At 45.0% G+C, this 17,717-nt stretch overlaps 1 protein-coding gene across 5 annotated transcripts in view; it reads left to right on the top strand.

The window, feature by feature from the left end:
- EXT2 (exostosin glycosyltransferase 2) overlaps positions 1-17,717 on the top strand; it is a 145,312-nt gene that overhangs the window by 124,567 nt on the left and 3,028 nt on the right. For all 5 annotated transcript variants that reach the window (XR_006194093.1, XR_006194094.1, XM_042907045.1 and 2 more), the window contains exons 11-13: positions 7,788-7,931; positions 10,651-10,779; positions 12,519-12,601. Coding sequence is in view for 3 of the 5 variants with exons in the window: in XM_042907045.1 (XP_042762979.1) it covers positions 7,788-7,931; positions 10,651-10,779; positions 12,519-12,601 (356 nt within the window). In the remaining 2 variants the exon portion in view is untranslated. The remainder of the gene's footprint in view (positions 1-7,787; positions 7,932-10,650; positions 10,780-12,518; positions 12,602-17,717) is intronic.

Raw genomic sequence — 17,717 nt, forward strand, 5'->3', positions numbered from 1 at the left:
TCCAGCAGACCCACGGATGTCATCGGTGGGGTCTCACTAGTTTGCTGCACAGCTGACAGGACTTCCTTCTTTTAATGGTGTGAGCATGTGGCTTTCTTTGCTAAATGGGAACCACATTCATGAAGAGCCTTCAGCTTTTAGCAGACGAACGCCGGGGGGAGCACAGGGTTTTGTGGGTTTCCCCACCTCCTCTCCCTGCCCGTTCTACCCTCAGCTCGGTCAGTACGCGTGCGTGACTCTTCCCGTGTCTGCACTAGCACTCGTGTAGAGCACCGGTCCTGAATGCCATTCCAGACAGCACCGCCTGACTTCTTTGTTTCCCAAGCGGGGCGCTGAGTGTGGGGAGATGAGGCGCTTTTCAGCCTCGGGAGAGTGGGAAATCCTGCGACTTCGTGCACAGATGCCCAGGCTGGGAGTTAGGCTCCAGCTTCGGCTCGAACTGACAATGTAACGTTGGGAGGGCCTCTTCTTCTCCAGCTGTTTTCTCATCTGTACGGCGAGGGAGCCGCACAGAATGAGCTCTGCCTGCCGCGTGGTCTCCAGCTGCGGATCTCTGAAGTGGCCTGGGCAGGGGCCAGCAGCTCAGACTGCCAAAGCGTGAGTCTTCTCCTTACCATCCACAGAAGACCCCTGGTTGTGCCATCGGGTGACACGGTACAGATCAGGATGAGGAGAATGTTTCAAAGCCAGCTTCTCCAGCAGGGTCTTCTTCATTGTGGTTACCATTGCGGGATTTAATGGTACACTGTCTCAACTCTGGCCAACCCCAGCCTGTCTCTTTGCCTTCATCACTGCCCCGAGTCCGAAGAGAGAACTCGAGAGGAACGGGAGAGCATGTCTCCCAGCACCACGGCACTGACCTTCAGCCAGACTGGGGCAAGTAGAATGGCTGCCCAAATCCCAGAGGGCTCCCCATGATCCTGGCTTTGCTGCTTGGCTTATTTTAAGCAAACCCTGGCCTTGGATTGGAAAGGTCTCTCGGGCACACTGAAGTGATCCAACAGGTAAATCTTAATACCTAACACAGCGTGTACACGTATTTGTCAAAACCAACCAGCATCAGGGAACTCCAGGTGACAGCTCAGGGCTCCCTCGCTCTAGATGTCTAGCGTTGGCATTTAACTGCATCCCGGGTGTGGATGGAGGCTCTTTGGCTTTTTTGCAAAAAGACCTCTTGACGAAAACTACCAACCACCGGTGTGACTAAAACGCATGAGCTGAGGGGCGCCTGGTGGTCAGTCGGTTAAGCGTCCGACTTCGGCTCAGGTCATGATCTCACAGTTTGCGACTTTGAGCCCTGTGTCGGGCTCTGTGCGCACAGCTCGGAGCCTGGAGTCTGCTTCGGATTCTGTGTCTCCCTCTCTCTCTGCCCCTCCCCTGCTCACGCTCTTTTTCTTTCAAACATAAATAAACATTTAAAAAAATTTAAAAAAAGCATGAGCTGAAAATGAAGCCAATCACCTCAAGCCCCAGTCTACTTCTTTTCAGGAAATTCCAAATATAAAAGGTGAGCTTTGTTCCTGGAGGGCTGAGAGTGAATCCGATAACTGGCCCTTCTGTGGAAACTGGCCAGGAATTGGCATGCAGCCAGCTAGCCCTCTCCCATCTGGGCAGCATGCAGGACAAGCCCGAGGGAAGAAGGGCCACTAATCCAAAGATGTTCGAAAGTCAGGATCCCAGCAGCTCTGCCTCCGCTGACCCAGGCGTGTGACCACGGGGTTTGGGCTGGTTCCTGGGGTTCTGTTCCACTCTGTTGGTTAGGGATGGACACAACCCAGGGGCCGTGTACAAGGACAGAAGTGAAACCGCAGCCCGGTTTGATGTGCCTTGGATCCATATTTCCCGCATTTCCCTCACTGCTTCTTCATCTATCTGGGCTCCTGACTCCTGATACATGTGGTATCCCTCTCACCCAGTAGCAATATCCCTGTGGAAATGTGTCTTTGAACTGTGATGACTATAGCAGCCCCTTCAGAGAGTTGCTTTTCTCCTAAAGCTGACCCGTGATTTCATAATTGCATAGCCCAGATGGGTACCACCTGTTGTTACACCTTCCCCTTGCTCCCCCCAGTCTGTTTCCTGAATCTGTGGTTAGCACACACCCTGGGTTTAAAATGCACTCTCCAAGTTAGCTTGGAATATAGTGCATTAGCTAGCCTCTTTTCAGGAACATTTGTTGGGTACCCATATGTGAACGGTACTTTAAACCAAAGTTAAATAATGCGGGCCGTGTACTTTAGAGAGTTACAACTCACAACTGATCACAGCTGGGTTAGTTTCTTTGGGAGTATGTCAGTGAGGAAGAAGATAGAAGATTTTAGCCCTGAAAGGACGTTAGAGGCCATTTAATCCAGCCCCTCTTTTGCAGATGGCAAAACGAACGCAGGACAACCTGAAGAGTTTGCTTGCACAGCTCCTCAGTGGCAGGGCGAGGCCTGGATCTGCTTTAGCCAGATCCTCTTGGGGCACTTTCTGTAGCAGGTGATCTAGGCTGCCTCGTGTGCCTTTGAAACAAAGATACACGGTCCTAGTTTGATCAGCTAGCATTGGGAAGCCACAGAAGACCTCAGGAAGTTGGAGGGAGGGAGGAAGGGAGAGAGGAAGAGAGAGAGAGGGGAGATAGATAACTCTGAAAACAGCTCAGTGAGCATAGCTGGGAGTTCAGAGAAGAACACATTTCCATAATCCAGGTAAGAGGTGGTCAGGACCAAGTTTGTAAACTTTTGAGTGGAAGCGAACAGCATGGTATTACATTGTTTAAACAGTGATGTGGAATTGGCCCCTAAATGTAAGGATTCTGTGTCTCCCTCTCTCTCCCCCCACCTCTCTCTTAACTCTCTCACTCTCTCTCAAAAATAAACATTAAAAAAATAGATGAGGACAGTCTATACAGAGGACTTCAGCAGTGCAGGCAACACCGTCGAGTAATGGCTCAGTGACCTGAGCATAGCTGTGGAAGCACTGTTACTAGAACCCCAGGGATATCGTGTGAAGTTTCAGATGCCCGCACTGCAATAGATAAAGGCATCTGTTAGCAATGACAAAAGGCTGACCCCGGAGCATTTCCCTGAGGTAAAAAGAAAAAAGTTGAATTAGAGTGGGAGGTGGGTAGCCATGAGGGGAGGGGGTGGAATTAGAGTTCTCGCTCTGCTGGCTGGGAAGATGCTTTACTGTCTACATAATCGACTTCGTACTACACTGGGGCTCGATCAGAGAGGGCCCATCCTGCTCGGCCCCACTCCGTTTTGATCCCGTAGTCAGCTGCAGAGTTATAGATGAAGTGACAAGGATGATATCTTGATTGTATCCAGCTGCCTGGAGTAAGTCAAGGGCAGAGAGGCCCCGCCTGTGGAACAGCGCTCACCAACGGCTCCAAAGGAATCTGAAGTTCAGGACACCTCTGATGCTTTTAGAACAGCATAGTTCAGCATTCTGTGACCCAGTGTCACCGAATTAAGTCCCTGTGGAGGGAAGTCTGATAAGTGGCTTCAGCCAACAGGAAGAAGACTGAAATCCTGACGGCGTTGGACCCTAAAACTGAGCCAGTGTTATTATGGTTGCTGCCAGTGGGGGCTTGCAGAGAAGGACCCGTGGGAAAGCGCAGGGATCGCAAAGCTTTGTTGACTCAAAGTGGATGCGGGGAAGATGCAGCTTTCATCCGGCAGGGGTGCCAGCTGAATGGATGCCTCCACCCGTCTGTGCCCCCCCGCCCCTTCCCCACCCCTGGTGTTTAGTTTACTTACTTGTGCCTGGAGCCCTTTCAGAAGCTCTTTAATTCCACTGAGGTGACTGCGGCAGCGGCGTGACTTGAACAGGCAGGTGTCCGGTGTTGGCAAAAGGAAACTGGCGGTGCGTTTCATGGAGGGTGCTCGGGCCCACAGACCAAACAGCAGTTATGGTTCACATACTATGTTGTTGCTCTGCGCTCTATAAAACTGTAAGAGTATCATATTATTTTAATCTGCTGAAACACAAGCCCCAGAGTAGGAACACAGCAGCAGCCTTACACATCCGAGGAAATGTTTGACACGACTTCGTTTGTCTGCAGCTATTATGACGATGGCTGTGGCTGATTAACTCTGTTGGTTACAACATGGTGTTAATGAGGCCAAGGTTGTGGGTTTGAGAGGTTTCACACAAAGGAAACCCCGGGCCACGCTCAAGACCCAGGTCAGAGAGCCCATAAAAGCACATGGATGATCACAGGAGGACTGGGTGAGACAGTGTAATGACTCAGCGAATATCCCTTATCCGCTTCTGGAGAAGCCGTTTAAAACATGTGCTTTGGTGATGGTGAATTATTACTGTGATCCTCACACGCAAGGGACATCCCAGTATTACTCGTGGTAGCTGTCGAGCGGTACCGTTGCAGACTTTCTGAATAAAGGAGGACACTGGCTGTGATCTGTAGTGCCTTCTTGTATTCTCAGCTTTTTCAAAAGCCTGCGAGAGCCTCCGTGTCCGTACGTTCAGAAAGTGCGCGTGGAACGCTGCCATGCGCGGGTGCTGTTCTTTGTGCTTGAGAAACCACAGGGAAGAAGACTAAACTTCTGTCCTCATGGAGATAAACAATAAGGAAACAATAAATAACCAAAGCAATTTCAGAAAATGAAAGTTTGGTGAAGAAAAAGATGGAGTGAGGGGATGTGATGGAGAATGGCCGGGTGGGAGAGGTGTTCACCTTGGCTAGGAAGGTGTGAAAGGGCCTCTTAAAAGTAGGCGACATTTAAGCAGAGACCTCACTGATGAGCAAGAACCAGCTTTTTGAAGAGCTGGGACAATATCCCCGTCAGAAGAAAAAGACACAGAGGTTAGGATTAAAGAACAGAAAGGCCACTGAAATGTGGAAGAACATGGTAGAAGAGGTTGGAGAGTGGGTGCACCCTTCAGAATATGCTAAGGAATTTGGCTGTTATTCTGGTCATGGGAACCCATTCTTTGTTTTGTTTCAGAGCTATAGCATTTCTTAAAGATTTTGGGGGTGTTGGGTTGAAGTGTGTCCCTCTAAGAAAGATATGTTGAAATCTTAACCCTTAGCAACCTTATTTGGAAATAGGATCTTCTCCGGTAATAAAGTTAAAATGAGGTCATTGGGGTGGGCTCTAATCCAGTTGGACTGGTATCCCTATAAAAAGGAAAATTTTGGGCCCAGAGACACACACACAGAGGGAGGAGGGCCATACGAAGACAGAGGTTAGGAGTGATGCACCTACAAGCCTAGAAAGACCCAAGATGGACAGCCAAATGCAGCTGAACAGCAAGGAAGCATCCTTCCCCTATAGGTGTCAGAAGGGAGCATGGCTCTGCCAGCACCTTGACTTCAGACTTCTAGATTTCTGTTGCTTTAAGCCGCCTGGTGTGGTGAGTCTGTTCCACTAGCCCTAGCAAACTACAGAAGGGGCGGGGGGCGCTGGCCCACTGGCTGTGCCTCTGGGTAAGCAATGACACATCCTCCCTGGACTCAGTGACACCTAGGCATTGAGGAAGCCTCTGCTTGCTGCAGCATGTGACCATATGACATATATATGCGGGGACATATATGATGAAGATAATATTAAGATGTATATATGTGTATATATATATGTATATATATATATATATGTGTGTGTGTGTATATATATATTAAGATGTATATATGTGTATATATATGTATATATGTGTATGTATATATATATACATGTGTATATATATATATGTGTATATATACACACACATATATATATACATACACATATATATGTATACACACACACACACACACACACACACACACACACACACACAATGGGATACAGCCTGTTGGCTGAGTTACCCTGTATAGAGTACAGATTTTTCTCAACTTGCCATAGGGTTACCTGATAAGCCCATTGTAAGTTGAAAATGCATTTAGTAAACCTGATTTACCAAACATCCCAGCTTAGCCTATTCTACCCTAAAAGGTGCTCAGAACACTTACATTAGCCTACAGTTGGGCACAATCATCTAACACAGAGCCTATAAAGTTGAGCACCTTGTGTAATTTATTGAATGCTGTACTGAAAGCGAAAAACAGAATAGTTGCCTGGGTACAGGATGGCTCTAGATATATAGATTGTGGACCCCGTGGTTGCATGGTGACTGGAAGCTGCAGATTGCTAGCCCAGGACAAGATCCAAATGCAAAAAATTCGAAATACGGTTTCTACTGAATGCGTATTGCTTTTGCACCATTGTAAATGTCAAAAAACCGTAAGTTGAACTATCCTAAGTTAGGGACCATCTGTACTCTAATATTCTTTTAGGAATAGTCCTCTTAGAGATACTCTATAAATAATGGTCTGGAAGGGTGAGAGTGGAAGCAAGGAGATGAGTTAGAGCCCTGTTAACAACAGTCTAGGTGAGAGAGGATGGTGGTTTGGGCTAGAGAGAGGGGTGGGAGAATTGGCAAGAGGTGGTCAGAAGTAGAGCCAGCAGGACTTGCTGATGGATGGGGTGTGGGGAAGCAGGAAAGGAAGGAATAAAGGCTGTCTCGTAGCTTTTGGGCTGGGGCAGTCAGGTAGCCGATTTATTGAGATGAGAAGATTGAGAGAACGGCTCATCTGGGGATATGGAATCAAGAGTTACGTGTTGGCCATGTTAAGTTTGAGATGCCTGTTTATCCAGTGGAAGATATTAAGGAAGTAGTTGGTTATCTCTGGAACATTCTGGGCCAAACAAATTTAGAGGTCAGTAGATTATAGAAGGTATTTAAAGGGATGAAAACTAGTTGAAATTAGAGAGTTTAAAGAATAGGGCACAGGACTGGACCCTCAGGAGGCTTAGAGGCCTGGTAAAGGATGAGGAATCATGGTGCTGAGACGTGGCAGCATGAACAGCTGGTAAATTGTCAATACTCCTTAACGATACACACTTCCTCTTTTTTAAAGGTTAAACTAACTTACACAGAAATACAGGGGAAAGATCATTGGAGGTACCCCACCCCCAGTATACCAAATTTTGTTTCACAAAACCGTATCTAAGAACCTTTCCAAATGTGGAATTCAAGTTGTTGTTTTCAGTGTGTTACGTTATAGAATCAGGCACATTCTCTACACATGAGGCTTCTAAAAGGCCATAGGAATGGCTGTGTGCTCCAGAGAAATTGTTTTGTTTTGTTTTGTTTTGTTTTTTAAGAAACAGAGACTTTCTAAGGTTTCACAATTGCCAAATTTAATATAAACTAGGACAGTTGAGTTGCACGGTTTCATTTATTCTTCATGTGTGCATTCATTAAAAATGGAACCTATTTCCATAATCATTTGTTAAGGGATTACCTACCTTAGCCCAATTCAGTAAGCTATTTTCTCTTTTTTTTTTTTTTTTAACTTTTTTTTACTTATTTTTGAGACAGAGAGAGACAGAACATGAGCAGGGGAGGGGCAGAGAGAGAGGGAGACCCAGAATGTGAAGCAGGCTCCAGGCTCTGAGCTGTCAGCACAGAGCCTGATGGCGGGGCTCGAACTCACAGACTGTGAGATCATGACCTGAGCTGAAGTCGGACGCTCAACCGACTGAGCCACCCAGGCGCCCCTCAGTAAGCTATTTTCAAGCAACCGCAGGAAGATTTGGAGGAAGTTAGAATCCGCATCTGTCTTTGAGTATTGACGGAATAACTAGCACCTGTTTAATTGAACATCTTCAGGGGTGCATTCTGATCTGAGCTGGTGAAGAGTTCAGCCTGGCGAGTCTGCATACCACGTGTATAACTTAGCACTGTGCTCGGTCGTCGTCTGAACTGGGAATTGATTGTTGATGTATTTCTTGCCTTAGGTGTGGCGGGAATTTCCTGACCGGTTGGTGGGTTACCCAGGTCGTCTGCATCTCTGGGACCATGAGATGAATAAGTGGAAGTATGAGTCGGAGTGGACCAATGAGGTATCCATGGTGCTCACGGGGGCAGCGTTTTATCACAAGGTAAGAGGGGGGCAGCAGGCGGGGGCAGGTGGGTCTGAGGTGACCCAACTGAGCGCATGCTGTTTGTTCTGTTCGGCCCAGTTGAATTTTTGCTGAGTTTAGGAAAAGTGTTCTAGTCAGAGGGCTTACGAAGGCCGTGTCGTGTTGTATGTCAACTACACTAGTTAAGGAAGAAAGGCCATGTTGTGTGATTTTTTTAGTTATATTTCTTATTATACAGATAACGCATATACTGCTATTAGCAAATATGGAAAATTCAGAACAAATGTTATCATAGAAGAAAAGTCACCTGTAGTCCCATCACTCAGAGACAATCATTGTTACCGTATGGATGTTTTTTGCGGTTTGCCTTTTATTTATTTACTTATTCACGTACGCAGACTGTTGTAAATATTCTCATTAGTCTGCTTTTTGCATGTATTATGAGTTTTTTTAACATTAACATTTCTTCGTAACATAACTGCTAATATGCTATTGTATTAATATTCCATAAATCATGTGTAACTATTTTTCTATCACTAGATGTTTAGATTGTGTCTAATTTTTTATTTGCTATTTTATTTATTTATTTATTTTACTTTTTTTGTTGAGAGAGAGAGAGTATATGAGTGGGAGAGAGGAGCAGAGGCAGAGAGAGAATCTTAAGCAGGATCCAAGCTCAGTGTCGGTCCCACGACCCCCAGCATCACGACCTGAGCCGAAATCAAGAGTTGAGCGCTCAGCTGATTGAGCTATCCAGGCACCCTTTGTGTTTTTTGCTTTTGGTTTTTTTGTTTTGGTTTGTTTTGCTATTTTAGATAAGCTTAATATCTAATGCTTAAATAGTGATCAGTATCCATTTTCATAATTGTGCTTGTGATAGATTTCTAGAAGTAGAATTACATCAAAGGGAATGAACATTTTGGGGAGGTTTTGATGTATATATTTGTTGTTTTGAGCATTGTTTGCGCCAATTTGCACACCCAGCAAAATATAAAACTATCTTACTGTTACCCCTCCTTGCATGAAATATGTAAAAAGAGAAAAATCAAACTGAAGCTGTTTTGATAAGTGAAGACGGATCTTACTGTTTTCACTCTGATTTGATTATTGTGGTTGAAATTCCTCTTGTGTCTTTTGTGTTTCCTCTCTTCTGAGAATTGTCACCTCATGTGTTTGACTTTTTTTACTAGGGAGAGGTTGAAGAGTGCGTATTGGACTTTAGAATATTCGGTTTGATGATTGAGTGCCCCTGGGAGTGTATAGTTTAATTGAACTCTAACAACTTGTCTGTTGTCAGCAGTAGCACAAGGTACTGATGCCAGGAGAACATCTGTGTGTCTGTCCACCCCAGTGTAGTTAAGTTAACGAGCTGTATTGTAGTGATTGCTTGTTGGTATCTCGGCACTGCTGTGTATTTTTCAGGGCTCTGAATTTAGAAATGGGTTTTTGTTCTTGCCAATAAATAAATAAATGTTTATAATTCTTGGAGTTTATGGTAGTACGGTGTGTGCACTTTTTTCTCCATGAATGTCCACACTATTTCATACATGTAAGTGATGGAAGTAGCAGAATTGCCTCATATGTATTTTACTTTAAAAAACACATACTGGGGTGCCAGGTGGCTCAGTCGGTTAAGCGTCAGACTCTTGATGTCAGCTCAGGTCATGATCTCATAGTTTGTGAGTTTGAGCCCTGCATCAGGCTATGTGCTGACAGTGTGGAGTCTGCTTGGAATTCTGTCTCTCTCTCTCTCTCTCTCTCTCTGTCTCTCTCTCTTTCTGTCTCTCTCCCTCCCTTTCCTTCCCTCCCTCCCATTTCCTTCTCCCCCCCCCCCACTTACTCTCTGTATCTTTCTCAAAAATAAATAAAAATAAACTTAAAAAAAAAACACATACCTTTGCAGTGTCAGTCCACCATTAATTTATGTCTGTCTGTTTTCAATCTGCGGGGAGAATGTAGCAAAGAGGATTGAGCATTGTGACTCAAGGAAAAGAATTTGGTAGCGATCCATATACAGTGTGTCTCTGAATGATATTTTACTTATTAAATACATGGAACATGAGTCTGAAGCATCTGCATTCAAGGGCTTCATGCTCTACCTACGCTGCTTATAATAGGTGATTTTTATTTTTTATGTTATTTATTTATTTGGGGTTTTGAGACAGAGAGAGCTCACACAAGTGGGGGAGAGAGGGAGAGAATCTTTTTTTTTTTTAAGTTTATTTTTGAGAGGGAGAACACAAGGAAGGGAGGGGCAGAGAGAGAGAGGGAGAGAAGGAATCCCAAGTAGGCTCCACACTGTCAGCACAGAGTCCATTGCCGGGCTTGAATTCACAACTGTGAGATCATGACCTGAGCTGAAGTCGGGCACTTAACCGACTGAGCCACCCAGGCGACCCAGAAGAGAGAGAATCGTCAGCAGGCTCCACCCTCAGCTTGGAGCCTGACATGATGCTTCATCCCAGGACCCTGGGATCATGACCTGAGCCGAAATCAAGAATCGGATGCTTCACCCGCTGAGTCATCTAGGTGCCCCAACAATAGGTGAATTTTAAAAGAATGACAGTATTAAAGATACTTGATCACCTGACCAGCCTTGTGATTAATCCTATGAGAGAAAGCTTGTCTCCACAATATGATTAAGTGACTCTTTGTCTTAACCATCAACCATTAAGTGGCCCCATCAACCATGGCCCACTGCCATTTGCATCTTTCTTCTTTTTGTCTTACCTGACAGTATTTTAATTACCTGTATACCTACAAAATGCCTGGGGATATCAAGAACTGGGTGGATGCTCATATGAACTGTGAAGACATTGCCATGAACTTCCTGGTAGCTAACGTCACGGGAAAAGCTGTCATCAAGGTAGGAGGCTTGCTGGTCCAGCTCTGCTGCTAACTTTGTGATCTTGGGCAAGTCTTTGTTCCTCTGAGCCTGAGAAGTTCTCATAACTATAAATGAAGTGTTGGATTGGATGACTTTAAGCTCTCTTTTAGCTTTAAGATGCAGTCACATTGTAACGCTGAAGCTAGGCTTTGATAATTTAAACATATTTTCTTTTTTTAAAATACAGTTTCTTTAGTTACAGTTTTTAATCTCCAGTATGAGAGATAAAGGCTGTAATGGTCAATCTACAACTCATGTTTTTAAAAAACGTTATTCTCAAAGCTGATAGGGAATCTAGATCTGTTAGTTAAAGCATGCAACTTACATCTTTCTTAAAGTAGCTGATTTTTATTTTTTATAGACATAGAGAAGATAGTACACTTTGTGCAATGATAACTGTAGTTTTTCTAAACATTTTAAAATATCGGTTACCCGTTTTTAAAAGTATCTTTCCCATAACATATTAAAAGCTAAGAGTAAAAAAATAAATAAAAGCTGAGAGTACACAAGGATCACATGGGGATCTCTGTATCTGTAATGGATGTCTGTTTCTGAAATGTAGATTTTGCTCAAACCCAGATCCCCAGATACGAAGAGAGAGTTTCCTTATTTTTATGAGTGGAATCATCCTGACCTTCTTTCCTTCTGAATTCGGATTCCATATAAAAATGGGCTGTGCTTCAAGGACAGATTCCTATAATGGAGTCTTGCCGTACTGGCAGTACATTGGAAGCGTGGTATGGCCCCCACTGATTTGTTCATGCTGTTAATTGAGGGGAGAAGTCAGATTAAGCCAAAGTGACTAAAAAAGAGGAAGAGTCCCTATCTGTAATCTGCAAACTTGACCCAGTCCTCCCCCTGCCCTCTAACTTAGTCAACAGCTCACTGCAAGAAAAAGTCCAATATGTAAATCACAAAATTAGTTTTAAGGGAACCCCTCTTATCTCCAGAGTTGCTTTTTGATGTGCTTCAAGAGATTTTAGCTGTGCCTGCTCACTCTGGACAGTCGTTCTGGCATCTGTGTGCTTCTTAGCCTGACCTTAGTTATCTAGCATTCTCCCCCTGCCCAACCTCTCTCTGCTCTTTATTTAGCTTCACTGGGTTTGGATAACAGTCTCCCTGGGTTTGCTAAGAAAATCATTAGGAGTTTAAGGTTCGGGAGAGCGGGAGGGAGAGTCAGGGAAAAGAATTCAGAGGGCGAGAGACCATGGGATTTTTTTCCTGATTGAAGGGAATTGCAAAAGAAGCTGGCACCTTCAGGAGCATGGTGCTGCTCAAAGCATTTGCCATTAGCTGGAAGAAGGAAAAAGAGTGCCTGTTGGAACCGAGGTTACGGTGAAAGTTATGGGAAGCTGTATTTCATCGCCCTTATGGCTGCAAGAACAAATGGTGTTTATACAAGGACCTTGGCAGTGAGAAAACAGTCATTAAACAGGAATTAAGGAGCTTGTCATCACCACTTCTTTCCAGTTACAGAAGGCAAAAGCCCTCCAAGCCTTTTTTATTGGGCCCTTGTGAGTTGTGCCGTTGGCCAAGCCAGACAGAACTGAATGGAGGAATGGCGAGGGGTGTGTGTGTGCGCGCACGCGCGTGTGTGTGCGTGTGGAGAGAGCAGGAAGCTCAGCTTACAGAACAGAAGCATGCAGAGTGTTGTCACAAGCGTGATTTTATCGTCCTTGGCACTGACGGCCAGGTGTATTTTTGTACTTCTCTGGCAGGTAACACCGCGAAAGAAATTCAAGTGTCCTGAGTGCACAGCCATTGACGGGCTTTCGCTAGACCAGACGCACATGGTGGAGAGGTGAGCGAGCCTCTAACCAAAAGTCTGCCCTAGCCTCTGATCCCCATTTCCTGCCTTGGGCCTGTTTATGGGACTTGTTGGAGATATAAGGACAGCAGCTGGTAGCCATAGTCACCTCCTTTTGCACTGTGGGAATTGGGTTAGTTCAAGCCCAGGTCACCCAAAGAATTAATTTGGAATGCTACTCACTCAATTTGTAATGGCTGGAAGGGTCTTAAAAATATAGCTGGCCTTAAGCTCCTGAAGTCAGATTCTCCATGTGGACTAACAGTCAGCCATCCACAGTCATTTGGGTGGAGGCTAGTTAATTCCAAGAGAATACGGCATTGTTTTGCAGGGTATCTCCACGTGACAATAAAAGTTTGATTAGAAGGAATGAAACCAAACCTAGAGACAAATTACCTTTTCTGACCAAACACCTACCAAGAACAGAATGGAAAGCACAGCTCTTTACATTAACAGAGTGAGAGGAGCAGGTCAGCTCTGAAATCCTCCTTTTATTTCAATTCAGTCAGTTACTCAACAAGCATACTTTTGTGTGAGACATAATACTAAGCCTCGTAGGGAAACAGATGTAAAAGGAGTGGGAAACCTACATCTTCCCTTCGGATCGTTATAATCTTTCCCTAGACCTCACCATTCTCACTTGTATCCCGAAGGTCCCCAAGCTTGGCATCTCCTGAATCAAACCTAATTCTTCCAAAAGGCAGCTCCTTACATAAGACAACAAGCCCGGACATCCCATAGCAGTGCTGTCAGGGGACCAAAGTGCACTCAGGGAAGGTTGTAGTGGCCCTTAGAGAATGAGATATCTAGCGCAGGTGTCCACGGGTCCCATGTGGGTCTGCTTGCAGTCTTTCTGAAATCGATCCCCCATGTTAAAATCCTTAAAGCCTGGAAGATCTTTTTGTGCAGAAAGTTGTTTCACTTGGCCTGGATTCTATAATGCTTTACTCCTTCGTATTCCTACTTCTTTCCTACCCTGTAAATAATCCTTTTATCTCTTTCATATATAAATATTTTACCCAAATGACATGACTTTTATTAATTGTCAGTGTGAAATAACATATTCTTCTGATTTTGGAAATATCTGTCACGGGTATCATAGTTACTACACAGTCAAGGGCAGTCACAATGACTGTCATAGCTCATTTGGAAGAGACCCCAATTATAGTTATATTGGAGTACATGAAATTATTATTAAACGCACCTCCATTCTTTGTGTTGGGAGAATTCATAGCATTAAGCGATTGGTTGTTGAGTAGGCTGAGTTAAAATGATGGGGTTATATGGTGTAAGACAGGAATTTTAGGGACCAACGTTGGCCTGATAATGGCCTTGAAGTTCATGCTAAGGCTAAGCAACTCTTCTCCAGCACCGCTGAGATGACCAATGTAAAGAGACTTAAAGTACGGTGAGAGAGATTTAAGTTAGATATAATTATTATTAAACACTGACTACAGTAACTAAGGGAGATGTGGGGGCTTCCTGTTGGGAACAGACTTTTGAAAGTAGAATAGGTGGCTACCCAGATGTTGTTAGGCTTAAATCAGATTCTGTCAGAATTTATAATTAACAGCCACACACACACACACACACACACACACACAGTGTGTGTGTAACAATCCAAAGCTATATGTGATAAGTACCATAAGGGAGGCTCAGAATGTTATAATTGGTCAGAGGAAAGAGACGTGGCTTCTCACTAGGTTGATTACTAGGAATAATTTTGTAAAAGATGGCACTTGAAATAAGCCTTCAAAGATCACTAGGATCACTGGACAAGAAGAGAAGATCCCAGGCAGGGGAAACCAGGTGGCTGAAGGTTCCAGTCATCAGGGTGAAGGTGTATCTGGCAGGCAGTTAGGGGTCCGGTGTGGCTAGAGTGTAGAATTCTGTCCTGTTGGTGCTAGACCTTGAAGGACTGCCCAGTGAAGGAGCTTGAACGAACTTCTTCAGGCTCTGACATGCCGTCGAAAGTTTTTGAACAACGGAGCTTGATCAAAGTATTGTTTTGAGATTAATTTGGAAGTGGTGCAGAGTAGAATGAAGGCGAAGAAATTGACGAAAGTACATATGGAAATGGGAAGCTTGAGCTAAGTTGAGTGTGGAAAGGAAGGGATGGATTAAATATTCAGAGATGCTTTTTCACCCAAAGGAAGATATGCTAGAACTTGAGGTTATGGAGAAGGAATTGACAGAGGGAGCTTAGATGTCGAGTCAGGAAGAGTGGTAGTACCATCAACAGTGTGAATAATACAGTCAGGGGGAGACGGCCAGCTAAGGGAGGAGGGAACACAGATGGTTGCACCTTTAACAGTGTAATTAACAAGGACGGGAGGAGATTTTAACCATGGGCAAAGTTGGAGAACAGTCAGGTTGGTGAAGATTTGGGGGTCTTTCCCTCTGTATGTGCAGGTGTAGATATGGAGCAAGCAGTTGGAAATGTGGAACCTTCAGGAAGAAGATGAAAACAAAGGTAGATATCTGAAAGACATCTTCCCAGAGATGGCCACTGACTGAAGAAAAGCCAAGGGCAGAATCTTGAGAAATTCTGACATTTAGGAGACAGAAAGAGTAACGAAAACAGAGAAGCAGCCACCGGAGAAGCCAGGAGAGACCCAGGGTCTATAGTGCACAGAAGCAAGGGAGGAGCAGGAAACATGCAGACTGGGAAAAGATCTTGGAATTAAATGGTCATTGGTGACTTTGAAAAAAAATAATGCCATGGAGCAGTGGGGCTTAAGGGTTATGGAGTGTGAGTCTGTGGTGAGGAAGTAGAGTTAGTGTATGTAGAATACCCTTTTGAGAAATTTGATAGGGAACAGAGGAAATCAATCTGGAAATCAGAAACTGGGAGCAAAACTATTTGGATTAAAGATTGAATCACTAAATTGTTATATAAGGCACTTAGGTCGGGAGGGAGGAAGGCATGATTTAAGCCATCGTGGGTAGATCCAGAAGTGGAGTTACCGTTGTAGAATGGCTCATTTGTTGTTTTTTCTTAATAGTTCCCTTTGCAAAATTCACATTTTGCACAAAACAGTGAAGCAAGTTAACCACTTTGCAAGTTATGACCTTGTGTTGGGTTTTGTGGTTTAATAAGCTTATTTATTCTTATATTTGGGGTCTTGGAGCAGAAATCACAGTTGTGTAGGAAAGTAGCTTTTACTGCCAGCATCCATTTCCAGGATGGTCTGTTAGTTCTTTAAGAGCCAGAAAACCAGAAGGCTATGTAACTGTTCATTTTGACCAATAGCTTCAACAAGGTAAGGGAATATGGCAGACGGTGCTGATCTTAAGAAAAAGAACACTGTATTCTGATTCAGGCCAGTCTTTGTTCAAATTATGGATTTGTCACTTAGTAGCTATCTGACTTAAGACAATTGATTGACTTTATGCTAAACTCCCATCTCCTTATCTCCTAAAATGGGTGTATTAGTATCTATCACATTACAGTGTCCATTCATGGGTTCAACAAATATCTATTGAGCCTCTTTGTACCAAATACCGTGTTATATGCTGGGGATGAATGAAGTAATAACATATGAAAGCCTGTAGCACGATGCCTGGCAACATTATTTCCTTCCCAGTTTCCCTAGCATTCGTCCTAAAGGCTCCCGGTTACTTCAGGTAATTGCATGTGTTTACAAGGAAAACAGAAAACCGTTAGTCCTTTCTCCCACAGACACTTCCAGCACTTCAGAGGTAGACAATGGTGGTTCTCAGCCTGTCTGTACTGGATTATAAAAGCAACCCAGGGGAGCATTTACTGACAAGGTGGCTGGACGTCTGACAGAACAACGCAAGTCACCTACCAGCCACCACCAGACTCACCGTCTACCCCAACCTGTTCCCCAACCCAGATGCCCTGTGTGAAAAGAAGGTAGACAGCACTGTCAGTACCTGGCCGGAGAGTTAAGGACCTTCACCACTCAGAGTAGCCAGCGGCTTCCCCGGCGCAGGCTGCATGGAGAGAAAGAAGCACTCACTAGGCCCGGGTCAGCCAGGGGCAGCTGTCGACAAGTCAGCTGGCCCGAGCCCCAGTGGCCTCCTGCCTGTGGCCCAGCCCTGTTGGCAGATCTGTTTACAGAGGAGACATTGTGCTCAGTCTCCTCCAGCGGGCCAGGGAGCCGCTATCCTCTGCCAAGAACCATGGTTCTTCTTTAATACGTACCCACCGGTACCTGTGTTGTGTGTTGGGCCCTGCTGGGCTTTGCTGGCCAGAGTCTACGGGCATAATGACTGGAAACTGGAAGAATCTGTACATGTTTGTAGGCAGAACAGCTGCCAAAAGTAAGACCTCGGAGAGACTAACTTTGTCTGCACTGCCCTGACCCTGTACCTCGAGGAGAGGGCGGCTGTTGTGCTTCCTCGGCAGCACTTTGAGGACACGCCTCGGTCTTTTCCCGGGTCCCCTCTCAGTTTGGAACCTCAGCCTCCACCTCCCGAGTCTCCCAGGAGTGGTGGCAGGAGGGAAAGTCATTGCCTCTGCATTTTGGTAGGCTGAGGGAAAGTACAGAGGCTCTCTTGCCAGTGCAGGCCTGGGCTGGACACCCAGCTCCGGGACTTTCCAGCTCTGGGGCTCAGGCCTCAGCTTTAACTTGTCGGCCCGTAACAGGAAGCTGCTATAAACCAGCCGTTGGGCATGTCAAGGGGGATACTTTAAGGAATCAATGAAATCGTGTTTGTAAATTATCTGGCACATCATAGGAGCGCAAAAGTCGTTAATTTCCAACCGCTCCACTTGGACTCTAGAATTGTGTTCGTAAATAAATTGTATCATCTCATAATTAAGATTTTTTAGCCTCAGGAGCCAGACTGCCTGGGTTTGGTGCTGCCTCTTACTGTTATTTGGCCTTTGGACATACTACTCAGCCCCTCTCTCTCTCAGTCTTCCCAGTAGAAAATTGGAATAATCATAGGACCCACCCCCTAGGGTTGTCGGGAGGTTGGAGTGGGTTCCTAATACATGTAGGGCGCTTGTAAGGCAGCCTGGAATCCATAATAAGTGTTAGTTGTTGATTCGTGGTGGTGGACACAGGCATGTTATTAGCTCCAAGAGCTCCGAATGAAGTGGTAACACGTTCTCTTAGAAACGTAGTAAGAGAAAGGA

The sequence above is a fragment of the Panthera leo genome, chromosome D1 (assembly GCF_018350215.1).
Source record: "Panthera leo isolate Ple1 chromosome D1, P.leo_Ple1_pat1.1, whole genome shotgun sequence".
Taxonomy (NCBI): domain Eukaryota; kingdom Metazoa; phylum Chordata; class Mammalia; order Carnivora; family Felidae; genus Panthera; species Panthera leo.